The sequence below is a fragment of the Mytilus edulis genome, chromosome 8 (assembly GCF_963676685.1).
Source record: "Mytilus edulis chromosome 8, xbMytEdul2.2, whole genome shotgun sequence".
NCBI lineage: Eukaryota > Metazoa > Mollusca > Bivalvia > Mytilida > Mytilidae > Mytilus > Mytilus edulis.
In genome coordinates this window covers 46,595,746-46,619,654 of record NC_092351.1, presented here as the reverse complement: position 1 = coordinate 46,619,654, position 23,909 = coordinate 46,595,746, and the positions used below count along the sequence as shown (strand labels likewise).

Genomic DNA, 23,909 nt, shown 5'->3' with positions numbered 1-23,909 from the left:
TGAACATGCTTTGATACAATATCTGCCCTTGAATATTTGCTAGATATCATTTTTGTTCGCTTTGGAGACTTATTGCGGACCTTGTGTTGTATTGCTATGAGTTACAATTTATGACAAAAATCAGCAAAAACCCATCGAAACAACATCTGCTACACAAATTTAATAATCCTTTTAGATATTTGGATGATATGACTTCAGTATGTATACTAAAGAATTTTATCCTGTTGAACTTGCTTTAAATATATAAAGCTAATACTAACAATGACCACTGACCTTGCCTCGATCTTGATATATATATATATCATTAACGGAAAGCTTAATACTAACATTTATGATAAAAGAGATGATTTCTAATTTCCAATCATTAATTATCCATTTTTAGATGGTGACGTTCCCTTGTCACCATCTTACGGTGTTTATATATCCCAACTTGTACGATTCGCTCGTGTATGTAACAATGTTTTAGATTTTAACGAGAGAAATGTATGTATTACTGAATTTTTTTTACACCAGGGTTTTTGATATCATAAACTAGTTAAAACATTTACTAAATTTTATCATCGGTATAAGGACATCATTCAGAAATATTGCTCAACAGGCAGACTTCTTATACGTTCAGGTATTTCACATCCATTATGTTATGGAAATATTCTTTATAAAGCACAAAAATGTCAGTATTCACCTCAGAAGCTAACAAAACCTTTAAATAGACTTATTATTATAGTTACGATACTGTTGTCAGGTCATTAAAGATTGAATATTTTGGCGTTAATATTGATTCACTTATAGGGTCTTCGCATCGGAACTAAACACATTTATTATTAACAAACCAGTTGTTGGCATGACACGGTTATGTTCTTCTCATATATGTTATGATGGTATTAAACTAAACTGCTCACGGGGAGGATTGTGCCTGATATTCATATGATGAGGACATAATTTTTCAATCAGTTTAATTGAAGTCTGGAGCTATTTTAAAACTTTTTATCACTAGCTGTAACTTCGATTGTTTATACAAGTAGACAATTTAAAGACAGTTCTGTTCCAATATTGTATTGATGTTGAGTTATAGATTAAACTTCTTTTGTTCACGGTATGTTTACTTGGGTTTGTTTTAAAAAAAAACTTCGTTGCATTTTTATGCATCTGTTTCAAGCCAAGAGCTTGTTGTTCAGTGGTTGTCATGTGTTGGTGTGGCCACGAAATAACCTAAATGCTTAAAAGTGGCGTTAAATCACTAAAAATCAATAACAAATCTAAAAGCATACGAAGCAAAAATTTCAAATGGTGACTAATCGGTTATAATTCTATACGTATGATTTACGTTTAAATGCAATGAAGCAACACATGCAATACTGGTCAATTCATCTGATCGATTTTATTAAGATATATTTTCATTTAGTTAACGACATCAAATTGTATCGTTGAATGAGAGAAATCAGAACGTATTTGGCAAAAAAACACATGAATAATTTTTCAAAATGTACTATTCAATATAATATAACAGATTATACATCCCTTTCATTTAAAATTTTAACATACGTGATCTTATGTGCAGACGTATCCGGTAACTTTTGTAGCTTGTGGTTATACTTCACATAATTATCATCGATTCGAAATGCATGTAACACTACACTGCTTTATGTGATTGGTTTATATTCTGTTCTGCAATTTAATCATAAAAAATGAAAATTCATTAAGAAATTTTTTATTAAATATAAATCTAATTCAAGTAATGTTTTAAGACTTACTCCTGTAACGATCGAAGGTAAAATCTTATAACAGGTAATATGTCAATGTACCAACTCCACGTACATTTTCAACTTTGAGGTATTGAAAAACTTGCAGCTCCAATCAGACTTTGTAAACCATGACTAGTGTCTGAGCAGAACGTTGATGGAACAAGGGTATGTCAAAGAACGTCTCGTCTTTAAAAAAAAGAACTAATCGGAAAGTACTAAGACCGTGCTGATTAATATTCCGTATAATATTCACATATCGTCGCTGGTCTTCTAAAATGTTGTAAATTACAATTTTTTCAATAAAAAAATATCTCACAAACAGGCTTTGAAAATTTTGGCAAAATGCATGCTTTCAAAATGTCGTATGTGAACTTGAACATTTTTGTAAATAGCAGTGAAATAAAAGCTTTGACATTTCTGGATTATCCAAGAACTTAAACTATTTCACAGAAATAAAGAAATGTACAATTATTTTTTTCCCAAAGCCATTCTACAACGATTTTCAAGTTTTTATACAACATTTTGGAAGCAAACTTTACAAACAACTGACATTGACAATTTTGTAATATGTCTTATTTCACACATTTTGATTGGTCTAACTGTATGCTATTTTGTAATACCAAAGATTTCCTCCCGCCCAGACCATTGCTGTCAAAAAGTATTTTTAGCCAAAAAAGTCATATACGACATTTTAGAAGCCCAGCGACGATATAATACACGATGGTCTTGAAGTATAGATCCTGGGTACTGACGTTGATTACCATCTAAATAACGTGTTATAGTGATCTTTAATTCGTCTTTATGAATATAATTTTTAATTTTTAGTCTTTTTTTGGAATATTCATTTGACTTGACTTGTATTTAAACATCCCGCCATTGTGTTATTGTTCAATTAAAATTGAGAATGGAAATGGGGAATGTGCCAAAGAGACAACAACCCGACCATAGAAAAAAACAACAGCAGAAGGTCACCAACAGGTCTTCAATGTAGCTAGAAATTCCCGCACCCGGAGGTGTCCTTCAACTGGCCCCTAAACAATTATATACTAGTTCAGTGATAATGAACGCCATACTAATTTCAAAATTGTACACAAGAAACTAAAATTAAAATAATACAAGACTAACAAAGTCCAGAGGCTCCTAACTTGGGACAGGCGCAAAAATGCGGCGGGGTTAAACATGTGTGTGAGTTCTCAACCCTCCCCCTGTACCTCTAGCCAATGTAGAAAAGTAAACGCATAACAATACGCACATTAAAATTCAGTTCAAGAGAAGTCCGAGTCCGATGTCAGAAGATGTAAAAAAAGAAAATAAATAAAATGACAATAAAACATAAATAACAACAGACTACTAGCAATTAACTGACATGCCAGCTCCAGACCTCAATTAAACTGAATGAAAAATTATGTTTTCATCATATGAATATCAGGCACAATCCCTCCCGTTACGGGTTTAGTATCATACTATCATAAGATAGCATATCTTATATATCAAATATTGCACATATCTAGCATACAGGAATGTTACAGTCAAAGTAAGTTTGTAAAATCCAATAGAAGATAGTAAATAATAATCATCAAGGAAAATTATTACAAAATTTCCTACACTTAATTTTTTATAACATGTCATTTTGTGTGCTTCCATGTGCACACACGTGCCCACATTTGTCAAAGTAAATGCAAAATAACTTTTAAACCTTATCAACCAACATCGTCAGTAATCACGATTTTCCTAATGATTTGTTTATGTATATTAAAAAACTTACAATTAAGGACTCAATTGTAAAAGTTTCAAAACCAGTTTTCGTGATTTGTTTAAACTAACGTTTGTTTTATGTCTTTGGATAATACTGCTGTGTTCCCATATCTTATCAGCATTAAGGTCAATAAAATAAAAATTGGATCTCATTTTGTATGGACTATAAGGTATCGTAATAATACAGTAAAAATAAAGAAGAGAAGTCCGAATTTACGCATACATAATAATTATAATGTTTTTAATTACAAAACAAGATACCGTCTAATAATACTTAATCTAGTTATTAAAATTGCTGTTTTGTATTTGGAAACATCGGACATTCATTTTAAAATATTTTTTTTTATATCAAACACATAAAAATTTGATTCGTGTTAATTTGATGCACGTATGGCGAATTAATCTGGAATCCAAAACCATACGCATCGTGTTTGTTTAAATTACCATCATTAACATCATTGTACTCAAATTTATATTACAGTAATGATAAAATCTGACGCGAAATATGTAAATGAAGGTACAGTAGTTCTCAATATGTATTGCATAATCAAATTTTGTTGCTTATTTTTTTTTATTATACCCTTGGTATCATCCCAAACGGCATATGTTTATCGCTAACCCAAAAGAAAAAAAATAACTTCTTGACTTTATTATAATGTACTTTTCCATTTTGATAACAAAATATTACGTCGTTCTCCTGATTATATTTTACACCAATCATTATGCATGTTATACATGTTATATACATAACATATGCTATGATCGTAGGCATGTGAAAACTGAGTTGAAAATATGAATCGCCTTTTTATATCTATTTATTAAATGTCTACAGAAAGATTTCTATATTTCTAGATTAATTGGTAAGAGTTTAGTTTTCTTATATAGTATTTTTTAAACTAACAAAATTGTAAAATTGGACATTATTCACATATGTAACCTCCCTTCTCATAACTGTGTGAAAGACCGCCAACCATGTATTATGGTAGTAATATCAATTTTGAGAAAAGACACACATTTACACATACAACAGACACATTTACTTAAAACTGCATTCGTTTGAACTTTCAAAAGCATTACATGTACATATGTGTTATTGTAAATGAGTTAAAGCCATTACATATTATAATCAGTCAAACGCACGCATATTTTATTTTTTAATTGTGTAGGTTTTTTATTTTAATAGTAACAAGGTAATTGTGGTGCAGTTCTTTGTGAGCCCCTGACTTTGTTTCAAATAATTGGGTTAAACGGAACGATTTAAAGTTTTTAGTATTTTATACGATTTTAAATGAACGAAATTATTTTCGATTATTAATTGATTATGGGATGATGTTACACGAATTTCTTTTGCTTAGGTTTTAAACACTCATTTGAATGTCTAATGCAAAATATGTCTCCCTTACGCTGGTACGCTAACTTATAAAAACACGAATAACGTATAAATTGAAAATAATACAAGTCAACAAAGTGCATACAAATCACTGAAGCAACACATATACAAAGAAATGAAAGTGATACCTGAACATTAAACTTCAATGTCCTGTATGTTCTTATGAAAATTTGAAAATAAATAACCATTAAAGTAAAAAAAAATATGTACTTTAATAAAAACAATTTTGAAAATATTGTAGATAAAATATATTATTTTGGGATTGTAGGTAAACAACTGACTGACGTAGTTGAAATGCGCAATCGACATAGAAATACACATTATATGATGTTTAGATAAATTGCCATGGTAGACTTATTTAAAATGTGTGTAGAACAAGATATCATTGAACTTTCAAAACTAACATGTTAAAGGTGTAATAAATCAAATAGAAAAAAAACCATAATGATAAAAACAAATTTGTTTGTATGGTTTAAATTTGAAAGTAGTTAAAATTGAAATTACATGACGTGGGTGTATTACATAGTGTGAGCTATATAAACCAACAACATATACAATTAATTTTAGAACTGTTTAAATTGAAGCAGTATGTTTGCTAAACAAATCATAATTGGACTGGCAGTGGCTGTTATTTTTGAACAAGAAACAGGTAATTGAAATTCATCATATTTGCTTTATATCATGACAACTAACGTACAAAATGATGAAAAATAAGACATAATTATTTGTCCATATAGTAAATAAACTCATCATAGATACCAGGATTAAAATTTTACAATTACGCCGGACGCGCGTTTCGTCTCAAAAAGACTCATCAGTGACGCTCGATTCAAAAACTGTTAAAGGGCCAAATAATTAAATTACGAAGTTGAAGAGCATTGAGGACAAACAAAGTCCTAAAAGTTTTGCCAAATACAGCTAAAGTAATCTATTTCTGAGGTAGAAATGCCTAAGTTTTTCAAAAATCCAAAGTTTTGTTAACAGTTAATTTATATTTATGAACATATCAATGACATCTCAAGTCAACACAAATCCGGGAAACAAATCTTTAAGGACAGAGAAACACACGGATAATAGCTATCAAAAGGTACCAGGTTTATAATTTAATACACCATACGGGCGTTTCGTTCACACAAGACCAACAAGTGACGCTCAAATAAAAAATCCAAATCCAAAACAATTATAAAGTTAAAGAGCATTGAGGACCAAAAATTCCCCAAAAGTTGTATTTAATGGGGCTGCGGTTTTCTGCCCGGGATAAGAACATTCTTATTATTTGGTTTATGGATAATTTTCAGTCAGCTTTTAGGACATCTAATAGAGCTGCAGTAAATAATACATTTTGTGATACTATTGCATTAGCGAAAAATATCCCTTTGAGATAATACATTTGACAAAATCCGATGAATAACAAATATAACATCAAAACAAAATCGGTTATAAGTCAAGTTTGGTAATTAAAAGATCAGACGACGTAATGACAAACCACAATCTAACACGTGGAAAAAATGTCCATAGTTAGTTTGGACAAAGACACATCGTATCACTGCTGAGAAATGGGAAATTGATAATTAGGAAGTTGAAATCGTCCCGTTAATCATACATTTTCGTGTGAAGTCGTCCATCAATGTCAATATTGAGGAAAAGCTAGATCAAGATATGAAGTAGTCCTTCTAGTACCAGTAGTATCTTTAATTTCAAATTCACTGGAATATATAAAATGTAAGGATGTGTTGTACTATGGGTTATTCAATAATATGACACCATCAATATATTGGAAAGTAAAATTAAAGAATTTCGCAAGGTGTTTTTTCTTTTTTTCTTTTAGAAGGTTATAATGAACTCCCAAGATAATACGATCGGTTGTGTAAATCACACCAAGGTGTGTCAGCTTCATTTGATATAACATTTATTACGGATAAATGCACAAATACATTAACTATAAACACAAAAAATAGTAGAAAGAGCAATCAGTAAGCAATGTTACAATCAGAAATAGATCTAAATAATTAAGTAAATATCCGAACACATCTTAAAAGTAGTGATATGAAAGATTTTAAGACATATTTTTAATAAACATATGAAATAGATGGAGGTAAAGCCCCTAAAGCACATACTATCTTTCTGCTGGTTAATGATGTATAGAACTTTTTCAACACCCAATTAATTTTATGACTGATATATTATTAAGTTTTTGGTATAAAATTATTTCAGTTATAAAACTTTCAGTTGTATTTATATACGTCTGTATCAATATATCTATGATGTTCAATGTATAATCTCAAGTAGTTTGGTATATCTTTACCGAGTTTAAATAACACGAGCAACACGACGGTTCCACATGTGAAGCATATTCCGGAGCACCTGACATCGCCCCTAGTTTTTAGTGGGTTTCTTGATGGTCTCTTTTAGATCCGTTATGGTGTTTCCGTTGTATCCGTTGATAGGGTGGTCATTCACATCAAGTTATATTTTACAATGTACTGTAATTTATAATGTATTATTCAGGGTTGAGTTTTTTTTGCTTTTCCTATATATTGTTATCTATTTGATGTTAGTTGTCACAGATTATAGAAATAGTTAGACACACGCTAACATGTTTAACCCCGCCACATTATTCATGTCCCTGCCAAAAATCATGAGCTTGTAATTCAGTAGCGGTCGTTTGTTGCTGATGTACATATTTTTTTTGTTCATCATTTGTATATAGTTTAGTTTGTTTGTTTTCTGGTTTGTACTGTTTTAAAAATTTCGGTTTTTTTTTTTATGGCTGACAATGTGGTATGAAATTTGCTCATTGTAGAAGGCCGTTTGGTGAACTATATGTCAGTTTGTCTCATGAGAAGATTTGTCTCACGGTAAATCATCCCACATGTTTTTTACGTTTAAAAAATTGTTTGCAAATAAATACTGAAATATCCTGAATATGATACTGCTCGTTTTCAAGCGGCACTTCCTTGACATTTCTGTATGTTTGTGCCTGTCTCAAGTCAGTGGTTGTTGCTGTGTCACATATTTGTTTTCGCTCATGTTTTGTACATACATTAGGTCCTTAGTTTTCACATTTAAAATGTTTTACAAATATTATTTCGAGGCCATTGATAGCCGACTATGCTCTATGGGATTAAGTTCATCTTGTGACCTCTAGTTGTTTATTTCTGTATCATATGTTCTCTTGCGTCGAGTTGTCTCATAAGCAATCATACCACATATACTACATCTTCTTTATTGTGGAAAACATTCACAAGAGTAAATATAACCTGCATAGCTGTGACTCATTTGATATTAACAAATGCTTTCAAATTATTTACTTTGAAACATTGACAAAAATATAAAACATTTCCACAATATTCGAACACCAAAATTTACAAGAATAATTTCATTGAATATATAGCACTTTTGCAAACACTTATAATTATATTCGAAAATATTATTCTCTCTTTACTTATCATTTTTTTGCTAATAGTGTTCACAACTGTGTTCAGCTGATTTTTAAGGAATTAACTGCTACGGTTAGGATGTAAATATTTGTTATTGCTATTTTACACAATATGCCTCTTTTGGTGACTCTTTTGTGTTATATGTATTATTTTTGTTTGACAACTAGATGCTGCTTGTTCCTTACCAACAGAGCTTACAAATAGACAGTGGAAGTATACGTATACAGACGTACAAAACACAGAACAAACAAGTACAGTAACGTTTGGCACTACAACTATTATTGCAGGCATTTCTTTCAATGCCCTTGGGACAATAATAGATGAATGGAACTGTATATCTAGCTTACAGATCTCGGATACTGTATCCGTTGCTGCTTTTAAGTATGAACTATACATGCTATATTTCAAGTACTTACATTTAGATATGAATCTATGACTTAAATGCAAATGACATTTAATGTATGTCCACTCTTTAACAATAATTTTTGATATTATATATTAACTTTATAACATAAGTGAACGGTATTCCAAAGTGGTTGATCAAATGAGGATCATATGAAACATAAGTATAATCAATCTTATTACTTTGTACTTGACGTACACGTGGAATAATTAACCCGAAGTGCCTCACATTGTTACATGTATATACAAGTAATATGTTACAACATCCAACTTTTTATTTGTGGGGTTCCTGTTTACTGGTTTTTAGTTTTCTCGTGTTTCTATGTTGTGTTTTTTGTAGTATCATTTATCTGTGTGTCTTTTTATTTTTTTTAGCCATGTCGTGGTCAGTTTACTTTCGATCTATGAGTTTGACTGTCCCTCTGGATCTTTAGCCCTTCTCCTATACGTTGGGGATGTGGTTTTGTTGAATAGTATTTTTTAAGCGAGATTAAAGAGTTCAGTAGCCCTGTTAAGGTGGTATAGGAGTATACAATAATACTGAAAGAATTTGTGCATACCTTGCAAAAAAGTAGTATATAGTGATATATGTTCAAATATATAATAAAAATGATAGATCACCGCGCATTTTCTGAAGCTACAAGTTGTGACAAAATGACACATTTTATGGATTATACAGGAAAATATTATGTGATTAGAGGCTTAAAGGTAAACTAATTGATTGAATTGGAAAATAAAATACGAGAAAAAAGCTTTTAGAAATTTTTTGAGAAAATCAAAAGAAAAGAAAGGGTCATCCAGTTTAAATACAAAATAGTAAAATTCCATGGAGATTTCTTCAAAAAATGCACTTTTTTAGAGTCACCTTTCCTTAAAATAGGCATGTGAGATATCAGAGGGAGAGTCAAACTCATTTATAGAAAATAAACTGACAACGCCATTGCTGAAAAGAAAAAGACAAACAGACAAATAATAGTACAAACGACACAACATAGGAAACTGAAGACTAAGCAACTTGAACCCCACCAAAAACTGGGGGTAATCTCAAGTGCTCCGGAAGAGTAGGCAGATCTTGCTCCACATTTGACACCCGTCGTGTTGCTTATGTTATTACAAATCCGGTAAATGGTCTAATTCGGTAGGTTAAAATGCATTTAAAAAAAATTAAAAATCAAGAAAAAAATATTTTCTCTTGTAATACAAAAAATATTTATAAGTTTTAATCTTATAATTTGTTCAATAGTTATGTGTATGCCTTTTTGATGCATCGGTGGTTTTCTTAACAATCCAAGATGGCGAAAGACACCCAACCCACCTTAAATAGTAAAAATCATATACTAGATGACACATTTTGATTGCCTCCTTTTGAAGTGTCAAAAACATTTTTTTATTTTCAAATTGTTCTTTTTGAATGATCATGATGATATTGTGACTACATTTTATTGCATACTTTATTGTATGGTTACAAGAACTAACAACTTGAAACAAAAGTCACAGGCGTCAATTTCATGCCTGTCTTTTCCCGCTCCAAAATATGCACGGGTTTTGCGCGTTTGTACTTACATCCTTACATTCTTCTGTCAGTCGTCCACCTCAAACATGTTTTATTTTGTCAGGAACGTCGAATAAGAGCTTCTCTAATATTGATAATAAGCATCGGGTAAACTCGCTTTACCGCGGGATGCGTTTTCTCATTATTTACCAATACATATCTGGTTAATCTTTCATGTTTGCAATCTTGCCTCCAATGAAAGTTATGGTTAAAAATCGACCAAAATTATAATTTGACGCCAGTTGAAACTTTTGGTAAAATGTAAGTAGTGTTTCTCATTGTTTTACAATTTGATGAGAAAAACCCTTCAATTCAATTATTCATTATTTTTTGTAGAAGTTCAGTACATTATAGTGATTTTAATGAGAAAAATAGATGGTTATATATGTGTATGAAATTCACAAAAGTATCAAACGACTTGTTTTATTTCTATTTATTGTCGGGTATGTATTTTACATTAGTTATTTTTCTAGAGTTCGTTTATTAAACGTTTCTACATAAGAACATCGGTACAACACTATATTCTTGTTAATACATATTATTTTCATATGTACCGCTCTGATTACTGTGACTGCTGACCTACTACTTTTACTAGAACTTTAATACCTTATCACCACATGTGTGCTTGCACTGACATAAGTACACATACTTCAACCTGATGTAAGGTAAGGTTTTTCGTGAAACGTCTCATATTTGTGAAAATCAAATTCCCACGTTTCTAAATTACATTGTTTATAAATGAATTATTATAATGCATTTTGTTAACAATTACGTTTGTTGTTAATGGTTACTAATAAATGACATCAGCGTATATGACCATCTTTTTACATTAAATTTAAGCAAATAGAACGTTTTATAGTAAATTAATAATGATATCAACATTGTGGGATTTCCGTAGTCATCTGGAACTCTTTAATTTTTCCGATTGACATTTTAGTATGTTTTTACGTTTCTTTCTTTTAAATTCCAGTAATAGGTGTTAGGTTCTCTGTCAAGAAAAAGGATTTATTTTGTAGCTCTGCGGTTGTTTTTTTTTATCCTATATTGACCTTTTGTTAATTTCTGTGTCACTTTGGTTTCTTGTGAAGAGTTGTCTCATTGTCAATCATACCACATCTTCTTTTTTATACTAAAAGTTTCAATTTGATCTTGATGCATTTCTTCCTTTTTTTGCCATTTTAATTACAATTTTGAATTATTTTAATGTTTTTTATTTAAATTACAGATGTACTCGCTTGACAATTTATTGTATACTACTTAATGTTAAGGTGCTACAAAGTAATTTTAAACATTTAAACATTTGTAAAAGTGTGTGTCTAAAGCCAGACACCTAAGAATCATGAGATCATAGTTTTCTAGTATCGGCATAGTATCGCAGTTTCAAGAAACAATTAAACTACATAGTCCAACTAAAAGATACGGTTTCTGTAATATCTGTTCACCCCTTAAAATGGACGAGTCATACGAACAATTATCCTAAGTATTCGCATATGCCTTCTACGTTCCATGTTAAACATGTAGACTGGAAAATGTCGCTTGTAATCCACAACCCCTATCCAGAGCAGATTATCGGACTTAAATCGGCGGGTATGCATATAATACATGTAAAACTATATTGTTAAATACATGGAAAAGAATTGTTGTACTAATTACATCAAACTCGTCATATACTGTAGAAAGTATTGAAATTATCAGCATCAATGGATTAAACGCTTCCACGTCAATATGATCAACCTTCATGAATACCGGCGCTTTGAATTTACGCTTTATAAGTAGGTTGGATTAATCATATTCACACACGGTACAATACTCTGTCTGAGATATTAAGATTTCTTTTGTTGAGGTATCAACATTAAGTAATTTGTCTAGATTCTTATTAACTGAAAGTTAATTTAATAACTAATGATGAAGCTTTAATTATAAAAAAAATGTCTACCAATCATAGCTATGCTTATTTCTGCAGACGTCGACAGTACTATTTACCCCAAAGAGAGGATATACAACCCCCTTGTGCAACCAGACGAAGACGGTGATGTGTGCAGTACTTTTTGTTCTTACGCCGATCCAAAGCCGAACATCCGTACGCTCGAAAAAGAAGGTATACTAGACTATTCATTAAATTGCTAATCCATCATTTTCTACATATTATGAAAATGCATGTGCCAAGTCAGAAATATGACAGTTATGAATTCGAATGATGTGTTTCAAATATTGATTTAGACATTTGACTGCGGATTTTCCGATTTGAATTTCCCTCAGAGTTCAGGTTTTGGATTTTACGTTTGTTTACTTTAGTGTGTAGGGTATATTGTATATCAGAACGGTTACGACCTTTAAACTGTATCAAAAATACAACAACCCGACAAAAAGGCAGAAAGCAGTTGGAAGCCACAAATGGGTCTTCCAAAATCAAGAACCCAAAGGCATGCTAAATAATACTTAAAACTAACATTCTTGCTCTTTCCAATTAAACGACGATTTCAAATATTGAGTAACAATGTCACATTAAGAAAATGAAATACGCCTGATATACAACATTGATTCGATATTCAAAGTGATGAAATAGTAAAAACAAATTATGAATCCTTACGAAGTAGTGATTTCAAAACAAAATATTCCGATAATTTATTTTGTTCTAGGATTACAACAATGTTTTTTCTCGGTATTCTACAAAATATGTTCTTGATACGATCTGTTAAACTTTTCAATACGTCATTTGTCCAATATCACATACTCAAACTAATATTCCTAACACAACATAGAGTGCCATGGTAAAAAAGCTAATTCACATGTTGTATTTATTATTTAATAATAAAATCAATTTATATATCGTGGGCTACTATCAAATTTCAAATATTCTAATTTCGTATTTTACTTTACAATAAGGATACAATCCTTGACACGACATCTAAGTTATTGTGTCTTTTACACATTCCCCATTTCCATTCTTAATTCTAAATTATAAAAGTATCAATATGTTTTGTTGTATTTGTCAGGAACAAGTGACGTGTTGCCTAACGATGCATCATTATGTGAACCTTGTGGTGATTCTTGTGAAAAAGGTATTTCATCAGCCATGCATTGCTCTCTTACCAACATTTTTTAAACGTTGTGTGGCGTTAGTTATTGTTTTCTAAACTCTACAAAAGTAGAAACAAATGTATCGTTTAATAAGTGTTTACTGACCTTGTTTGAACTTTCAATAATGCATGAACATGTTGTTGGTAAACAAACTTTTACAAACGTAGAAACAAATACATCGAATAATCAGGTTGAAGTTAGAAACCAATGTAGCGTTTGTACTAACAAACGACAAACGACAAACTACGACGCATTCTTAGCGCGTGCATAGTTTGACAAGTTTGTGTAAATTTGCAAACGTATGTTAGAAACAAATGATCAAAACATGTGCACGCTTAGCCGTTTGCAACGTTTGTGCTTGAAAGAAATGCACCCTTTTTAAATTTGTTTAAATTTTGATATACTAAAGTTGTTCAATCTGTTGACGCATAATACGCAGCCTTAACCTGATATTTCTTTTAAAACAATATACGCAATGTCGTGCTAACATGTATGCTTTATAAACAGTGTACATTGCAATGTGTTGAGATGTGATAAACTTTAAAAAAATACAGTAATTTGTATTTTCTTTAATTGATGATAACGACAAGGTTCCACTTACATTTGATATAATCATCTTTGTTTATAATTGCGCATTTAGATATTTCTGGTTTCACTGATGACTACAGTTGTCTGTTGTCATTGTTAATTGTTTTAATTCATATAGAAAATCTTACCTCGTGTGTTGATAGGGGGGAAGTCTGGCGTAAATTTTGGAATGAAGCGAACTCGCACTCAGTCAAAATTTAAAACTTACGTCACTCGACCATATTGTTGTCTTACTTTTTGGTGACTATATTAGCGATACAGCTTATACAATTCGTAAACTCTAAACGCAACCGTTCAATTATATCCCCTTCAGAAAATGTAACTTTACCAAGCAAACCTTATCAAAATATTTGTCCGTAACTTCTAATGAATTCTTCGATTGATACTAGAGATCATATTTCCATTGTTTTAAATGATAAATAAATTATAAAAATTGTACAAAATGTCATTGATATAAAGGGCAAGCTAAACTATACAATTTATAAAACAATATAACTTTACACCTGTTTGATATAGATATGAATCCAACAATATTTAAGTTATAGGCGAGTAATTATGAATAAGAAAAAAAACTGAAACGACAACTTTACGAACAAATCTTACTTCAGCATAATAATCAAAATGTCTCATTCTACATGAATTTGTAATGTCCCCTTAACATGTTCCACTTCTTTTTAGTGCCAATTGTTTGCACAGTTTCTGAAACTGTACCATTTGCAACAGGGCCAACTGACGGAAGCTACAATTATCTCGAAAAGATAACTTACTCTTGTAACATTGGATATGAAATGCAATCTGGTGATCTCGAACGTATATGTCAAGATGACGGAACATGGAGCGGAATTCCTCTAGTTTGTGGTTTGTATTGGTTTTTAGAATTTTTAGCTTGATAATTGATATAATTTCGATTGATTTCATTTAATATTTGTATACGTGAAAGTTTAGGCCTCTCCTTACGCTAAAAAATTATCATGCAGATAAAATATAAAATTTGCAAGCTATCAAAACAGAATAATAGGATTTCGAAGACAAAAATGCAGAAAAGAAACATACCTACATATACTGAGAACGTAGGCAAACACATTTCAGTAAGGCTACAACCTGATACGTAGAACGATGTTCCTGGAACCAGGACAGAAACATCAGTTCTCCTAGGAAAAAAATAGCAAGAAAATAAATAATACAAATTAAAAACAAGAGGTTCCATGATAAATATGGATAATTGTATATTCCCAACATAAATCGAATAGTATGACAAAATCAGAACATTTAAGGAATGACTGTAATATGTTTTCTGTCTATAAATAAATCAATAAATTTGGTGTATTTCCAGACTTCTGATTGGTTAAAATAATTAGCTTTATTTTCAATGTTATCAATTTTTATGGCGACACATCCACTCTAACGTTGTGTATTATACGCAAACATCTGTGTACGTTGTTATTCGTATAAATATACATCTTTGAGCCTTATTTTTGATAGAAATTTATTTATAATGAATGGTTATAATTTATTTTGAATTTATTGAACCATAAAATTAATTTTTGACTCTTCACATTTAACATAATCCGATTTTATGGTTCAATAAATTCAAAATAAATATAAGCCATTCATCAAATAAAATAAAAAATGTGGTACACACTGATTAACCTGCGTAGGGGTTATTTTAAAAATGTGCACCACATTTTTTATGTTATTTCGAATAGACAGAAAAAATATTACACTCATTGTTTATAATTAAATTCTAAATTCCATTTTAAACCGGAGTAAATCATGAAAAAACGATGAGGACGTCACGGTCACATCACTAAATTATGTCTATGAGATAACGCACAAAACGACGTCAGCCAATCAGAAGACGCGTTACATCCAAAATTAAATTAGTGCACTATGTACGTTATTCGACATTTCCACAGTTTTAACTGATACCGTGCTATACTGCAATACTGAAATACTGAAAGTTTTAACGATTACTATGCATTGAGATACAAATAATAGAACGGCAACCTCTCATTGAAAACTTGTTTTAGTAAAACTAAAGCAAGCTTGTCTAAATGGTACATTTTTTCGATATTATGATCCATCATGTCCATTACTTTAAATACCAATATGTCATACAAAAAGCATATTACTGATTGCTTTAGTTTTAGCAATGCTGTATATAAGTGAATGGTAAAAATGTCTAATTGTAGTAGTAATCAAAACAAAACCATTGTAAATAGTTTGTACTGATTAAAAGGGGATACACAGTTGCTACAAGCTGTAAAATGATCGTTAACATTTCATGTATTTTAACATCTTTCAGCACCAATCGTTTGCATAGTTGTCGAAACTGTCGATTTTGCAACAGGACCTACCGACGGCAGTTACAATTACCTCGACAAAATCACTTACTCTTGTAATAGAGGCTATGAAGTTCAATCTGGTAACCTCGAACGTTCATGTCAAATTGACAAAACATGGAGCGGAAGTCCGCCTGTTTGTGGTATGCATTTGTTTTTCAATTTATAGTTTAATACTTGATATCCTTTCTGTCGGTTTCATTCAATGAAAGTTTTTTTTAAAAGAAATAAGAATTATCCTAACACAAGCAAATTTCATTTGAAAAAAAGATAAAATCAGCTGTCATTGAAATAAGAAAAAAATCGTTCAGTACTTAATATGATGAAAGAGAATATTCCTACACATACTAAGGAAATTCGCGAAAATACTACTTTAATATTGGCATGACATAGTGCACGTGTCGAGTCGACCAAGTTTCGAAACCGAAACTTACACACAAAGCTATTTGACAAAGCTACTGACATCGTTATATTATATATTTTATGCATGATGTATAGCTAAAGAAATTGAATACAAATACATAACAAAATATGCAGTATTCATGTAGTTTAACAATTTTGTGTCAAATGATTGACCACAATGACTTAGTGGTTGTTTTACAACTTAAACAATGTCACAATCCTACATTGATAACAAGGAAATGCACATTTGTTGCCAGCTATTCATTCAATGGCTGCATTTAATTTGTGTGGTCATTTTTCAGCTTCAATTGTTTGTACAGTTCCCGAACCTGTAGATTTTGCAACAGGACCAACTGACGGACGATACAATTACCTCGATAAGATAACATATACGTGTAACAGAGGCTATGAAGGTATATCATCTGGTAATCTTGAACGTTCATGCAAAGATGACAAAACATGGAGCGGGAGTCCGCCGGTTTGTGGTGTGTATTTGTTTTTCAATTTATATTTAAATATTTGCTATCTTTTCTTTGTGTTTCATTAAATGATAGTTTGTGAAACATTAAGGACTATCCTAACACAAGCGAATTGCAAGATCAGATGTCATTGAAATAAGAACAAAACCGTTCAGTACTTAATATGTTGAAAGAAAATATTCCTAAACATACTAAGGATATTCGCGAAAATTACACAAAAGCTATGAAACTGACATCGCTATTTTATATATTTTATGCATTATGTATTACTTAAAGAAAATAATTACAAACCCATAACAAAATATGTAGTATTGCTGTAGTTAAACGATTTTGTATCAAGTGATTGACCACAATGACTTAGTGGATGTTTTAAAACTTAAACTATGTCATAATCCTACGTTGAAAATAAAGGAAATTCGCATTTGCTACCAGCTATTCATAATTTGTTGAATTTAAATTATGTTCTTACCTTTCAGCCCCCATTGTTTGTATAGCTCCCGACCCTGTAGACTTTGCAACAGGACCCACTGACGGAAGTTACAATTACCTCGATAAGATAACATACACGTGTAACATAGGATATGAAGTTCAATCTGGTAATCGCGAACGTTCATGTCAAGATGACAAAACATGGAGCGGAAGTCCACCGGTTTGTGGTGTGTATTTTTTTTTTGCAATTTTCAGTTTCATCTGTTCATTATTAATATCTTTTCGTGTGGTTTCTTTAGGTGAAAGTTTCTAAATATTTAAGATTTTCCTAATATACATGTAAGCAAATTTAATTTGAAGTAAGATAAAATCAGCAGCCAGTGCAAAAAACATTCCTACACATATCTGGGTATTCGCTAAAATACTATAGTTTAAACATATTTATTTATAGTGGATTGGGAAACAAGTTTTGCAACTTATATTAATCCCTTTCCACTTTGCGGGTGCACATTTTTAATTAATGTGGGTATCACAAGTTCTCGAGTCGAACAAGTGTCGAAACCTAAACTTACACACAATGATATGAAACTAACATCGTTATTTCCGTTATATTCTAATCGATACAAAAACAACAGTTTGGTTGAACACGTTATCAACATCACGGGAAGAGTATGACAAAATCAAATAATTTGAAAAAAAGATGAAGATATGCTATTATGTTAAATTTATTCGACCAATGCAAATATTTTTATGAACGAAAACACGTAATTGTTATAAAACAATACCAGTAAATCCTTTAAATGTTAGATTCTAAAGATGTTAACAAGTTTAAGGGATAAATTAACATTAAATCAAATGAAACGACACATACACATTATAAGAATACTTATTCTAGACGAATCAAACGGACTAAATGGTATATTTGGTTATTTTACGTTGTATTATTTAACAAAAAATAATTACCAAGACATGACAAACAATGCAGGATTGCTATAGTGTTAACAAATGTGTGCCATATTTATAAATATGCTAATTGAATGGTTGCTTTGAAACGTAAGCCATTATAAATACCCAATGTTGATGAAAAACGTAAATGCAAATTTGCGGCCAGCTATTCAGCAATTGGTTGAACATGTTAAATTTGAATTATGTTATTATCTTTCAGCCCCAATCGTTTGTATTGTTCCCGAACCGGTAGATTTTGCAACAGGACCAACCGACGGAAGCTACAATTACCTTGATAAGATAACTTACTCTTGTAATATAGGCTACGAAGTGCAATCTGGGAACCTAGAACGTATATGTCTAAAAGACAAAACGTGGAGCGGGAGTCCTCTAAGTTGTAGTGTGTATTTGTTTTACAATTTTTAGTTTCATTATTTACATCTTTTCGTGTGGTTTTTTTTAGATGATTGTTTATGAATGATAAAGGTTTTCCTAATATAAGCAAATGCCATTTGAAACTAGATAAAATCAGCAGTCAGTGAAAAAAAAATCGTTCAATACTTAATACAATGAAAAAAAAAACACTCCTACACATATTTGGGTATTCGCGAAAAATACTATTTTTGATCAATATGGGCATGACAAAATCTCGAGTCGAACACGTGTCAAAACCTAAAATTACACACATTTGCATGAAACTAACTTCGTTAATTCCGTTATTTTCTAATAATTTCACTTTCGATGTAACGTGTCTTCTGATTGGCTGACATTTTTTTGTTTATCAGCTCATAGACATATTTTTTTATATGAACGTGACGTCATCAACGTTTTTCATGGTTTACTCCGGTTTAAAATGAAATTCAGAATTAAATTATAAGAAATGACTAATATTTTTTTTGTATATTTCAAATAACTTTTGGATTGAAATTTATTTCTACCAATGCCAATATTTTGTTTACCGAAAACACGTAATTGGTATGAAACAATAGCAATAAACAATTGATCCTAAAGGTATTAACAAGTTTCTAATTCAAATATTTATATTGACGTAACAAAACAAATATGAAATTACAAATGGTATATGTTGTACAGTAGAGATCATTGTCTTCGAAAACCAAACACTGTAAGAAAAAAAAGTATAATTGCTTGGTTCTTTTCAAATTTTGTGTCAGATGAATGACCACAATGACTAAGTAGTAGTTTTGAAACTAAACCATTTTAAATATCATACTACGGATTAAACAGTTAAAACACATTTGGTGCTAGCTTTGCAATAAATGTTCAATACAACTTGTGGTCTCATCTTTCAGTCCAAATTGTTTGTATAGTTCCCACAACAGTGGAATTTGCAACAAGGCCTACGGACGGAAGCTACAATTATATGGAAACGATAACTTACTCTTGTATCCTTGGATATGAAGTTCAGTCTGGTGACCTCGAACGTACATGCCTAGATGACGGAACATGGTGTGGAATTCCCCCAGTTTGTGGTATGTATTTGTTTTATTGAATTTCAGTTAGCAAATGATTTCATTTCTGTTGATTTTTTTCAATGTAAAATTAAACGTACACAACCGTCCTTATCTAGATGTACTAAATAATGCAAGGACGGACATTTGAGGGACAGTTTTAGTCATCTCTGGGTGCGGAGGGTTCTCGCTAAATTGAAGACTAATTGGTTGACTTCGGCTGTGTTCTGCCTTTTTGTCATATTGGTTTTTTTTAGTCATTCTCCGTTTCCATTCACAGTTTTCTGCAATTTCTAAATGAAAATGATAATTTATACAGATACACAGCTTGTGGTCGAAATAACCGATTTCGAGAAAAACATGACTAACATAAAGCATCGATACATCGATACAAAAAGAGTAAACATGAAAATCCACTTAATAAGTATCAAAAGAAAACAATTTTCACTTAACAATTCAGTGGTTTACATGTTGTAATACGTATTTTTATACTATTTATTCATGTATTTCGCTACCCAGTATTTTCTTGCGTTTATTGTACTGTATTCCTGTTGCCCATAACACCAGGCTCAACCCCTATGTTTCCCTAAATGTCCTTTATCAAGTCAGGAGTATAGATATATGGATATATGTGGCTCAGATAACAACGATAATGTTTCATTTTCCTAGCCATATTTCTAAATTTTTCTTTTTGTTTGTAAGAACGCACAAAGAAAGTAATGACGGAATGTGTGTACTATCCATGAAGAATTCTACTGATGTCAAATGTGCACCAGCATCTTGTCACCCTTCCGTTTAACCCAACACCAATACCGATGTTTTTAGGGGTTTGTGTAAGTCGGTCTGTACTTGTCAATGTAGTGTTTTGGGAACTATTTCTATATAATTGCATTTGAATGCTATATTGAGATGACCATTTCATTATAATTTCAAATATAGTTCACTTACAAAAATCAATCAAATCAAAATGGAATGATGTTGTTTTAGCATGTTTAGTTCACATTTACGATCAAGGTTTAATTTCTAAATCGAAATTAGGGTTAAATATCTGTGTGTTGATTGATCACTTCAACACTTGTCTCCAAGTATTAAGTAATGATTTGAATTTCACTTTTTTTTTTCATTATATCAGTGCCAGTTAGTTGTACAGATCCTGTAAATGGTCAGTTCACTAAAGAAAAAACGTATTCAAGCTACATTTTCAGAGATACTATAACCTACACTTGTATAACTGGATATGAACTACAATGTGGTGATCTCAAACGTTCATGTCAAGCTGACGGAACATGGAGTGGAAATCCTCCAGTTTGTAGTGAGTATGACCTTAGATAAAAATCATTCAAAAATTACATTGCATGGAATATACTAGTAGATAAAAAATCACGTGCCACTATGTGGGAAGATAATGCATCAATGATCACGTGACAGCCTGATATCATAGAATGCTGAAGGTCGTGGGTTCAATACTCTGTCGGTTAAAACTGAAGGCTTTAAACATGGCATTTAGTTTTTTTCTGCTTAGCGAGCAATATTAAAAAAATTAAATCAAAGACTTGCCAATTCGGAGCATGATGTTTTCTGGTTGGGATGAAAAACTACAAATTTGTCGATATTGTATTCCCAAATTAGATAACCATGGTCTGTCCAAAGACTCCTATTAGTAAAAAAGCATACGACACGAATTGATTTTAATTTTGGTAAGGTACAACTTTGTTAAGGCAAAACAATTGCAATTGATTTTTACAGCTTGCATTTATGTCCTGCTGTTACAACATTGTCCATGTTAGGCGATGTTTAACATGTTTAGGTGCCTCAAAAATGCGTTACCCAGTAATATTCTTTACCTGCCTGCCCCACGTCTTGAGCCTGTAGTTCGTTGGTTTTTGTCAGATCATGCGTGTCATTTTGTTTTATGGTAAATTGCTTTTTTATAAAAAGAAGGCTTTTAGTTTCCTCAGAAAATTGTTTTACATTTTGCATGTTAGTGCCGACTTTATGCAGCTATATGTTATCGGTTTTTCTCGTACGAATACTAATAATAGTTTACATTTGAACTTTGAAAGACAGTTGTCTCTTTGACACACATACCACATATCATCGCTTTGTTTTTGATACTTTGATCAAATTCGCACTCTCTATTACAATGTTAACGAAACAATCATTCTTGTTGTATCTTCTTCACCTTCAGCCTTGCAGCTTAAGTACATTTTGTAAATTTTGTTTTCCTGGATTCTTGTCAGATTAATGTATACATGGTATATGCTTATAACGGATAAACAACACTCATAACAAGTCAATGTATGAAAATTGTGTTGTTCAGCTGTGATTTTAATTTAATTTAAACATATTCTGTCAGTAGACTCCAATTCGTAAAAACACAGGGTAAATTGCTTTGTAATAACAAGAAGGCCGGTCGTTTTTTTACTTTTTTACTTTTTTACATTTTGCATTTCTGTGCATATTTTAGGCAATTATAAGATATTGGTTTTTCTCGTACAAATTACATTAATAGTTTACATTTGAACTTTGATAAAAAGTTGTCTCCATGACATGCAGATCGCTTAATTAATACTTTGATCAAATTCGTACTCTTTATAACAATTTTAACGAAAAAAATATTACTTTTTATCTGCTTCACCTTTCGGCTTGCAGCATAAGTACATGTATTCCATGTCAGATTAATGTGTACGCTTATACCGGATATATAAGTCAGAATACGTACATCATTGTTTTCCACCATTCACTACGTTGATTGACACTTTGAACGCCTAGTATTGTAAGGTTTTACGAATGTCCTCCATTTAAGATTTTATTTTGAGTTCAGTTATTTTGAAAATACTTTTTATTTGAATTTGTTTTCCTGAAAATATACAAATCATTAAGAACATGTTTTCTTCTTCAGAAATCAGTTTAGAATACCATTGTGCTAAACTTTTTAAATTCATGAAAAATGAAGATAGTTCGGATGATGAATCGGATAGTCGTAGTTCTAAAGAAAGCTATGAGAAGAAGCACAAAAAGGACAAAGGAAAAAAGAAGAAAATATAAATCAATTGCTTTAAAAAAGCAATTGTAGGGGGTCTTTCCCCCCTTTAAAATTAATTGAATTGGGGGGGGGGGGGGGGTTGTTTGTTTGTTTGTTTGTTTGTTTGTTTGTTTGTTTGTTCGTTTCTGTATGGGGTCTATATTATTGTTACCGGAGAAGTTTCATGTTTAGTTCGGAAAGTTTTTCTTTTATTTTAGGTACAGCGCGCGGGCCACATCACGTGACACGGGTTTATAATAACGAAAAGATAGTCTTTTTATTTCTTTTTAGGTGGGGACTTTGAACAGACAACATGTATAGAGACGGAATAAACACAATGTAATTTCTTTTGTCATTGTAGGAAATTGACATTGTGATGACAGTTCACAAGCAGTGCATGTTTTGGATTTAATTGATCCGGTGTAACTTTAAAACACATTTATTGATCATTTTCTGATATTGTACATTTTTCAGCACCTGTTTGTAACACAGATTAGTATTTCAATCTCGGAGCGGACATTTTATAGTAGGTTTTTACTGAGATTTACAGACCTAGCAAGCGATTTTTACGGCATTGTCATTTCTTTTCTCTAGGAAAAGCTTTGAGAGATATCTGCACCAAGTTTTTTTTATAAACTTTCAGTACATGTATGCCCTGCTGACTGCAAATTTTGAGGTCGATTGTACTTGTAGTTTCAGAGAACATGTGGATTTTTTTTCAGAAGTGACGCAAGAACAATATTGAATTTCGATTTTTCATGAAACATGATTTATTGATCATGATCATGATTGATTGATTGATTGATTGATTGATTGATTGATTGATTGATTGATTGATTGGTTGATTAGTTGGTTGGTTGGTTGGTTG

General features: G+C 31.3%; 1 protein-coding gene across 1 annotated transcript; it reads left to right on the top strand.

Moving 5' to 3' along the window:
* The first annotated feature begins 5,384 nt into the window (after nt 1–5,384).
* LOC139484133 (sushi, von Willebrand factor type A, EGF and pentraxin domain-containing protein 1-like) lies at nt 5,385–23,064 on the top strand. Its single transcript, XM_071267860.1, has 13 exons — nt 5,385–5,536; nt 8,495–8,708; nt 10,618–10,724; nt 12,245–12,379; nt 13,278–13,343; nt 14,629–14,808; nt 16,256–16,435; nt 16,997–17,179; nt 17,650–17,829; nt 18,768–18,947; nt 19,858–20,037; nt 21,149–21,328; nt 22,919–23,064. Exons 1-13 carry the CDS (start codon nt 5,476–5,478, stop codon nt 23,062–23,064), a joined length of 1,992 nt encoding a protein of 663 aa, XP_071123961.1. The 5' UTR covers nt 5,385–5,475.
* Nucleotides 23,065–23,909: the final 845 nt, after the last annotated feature.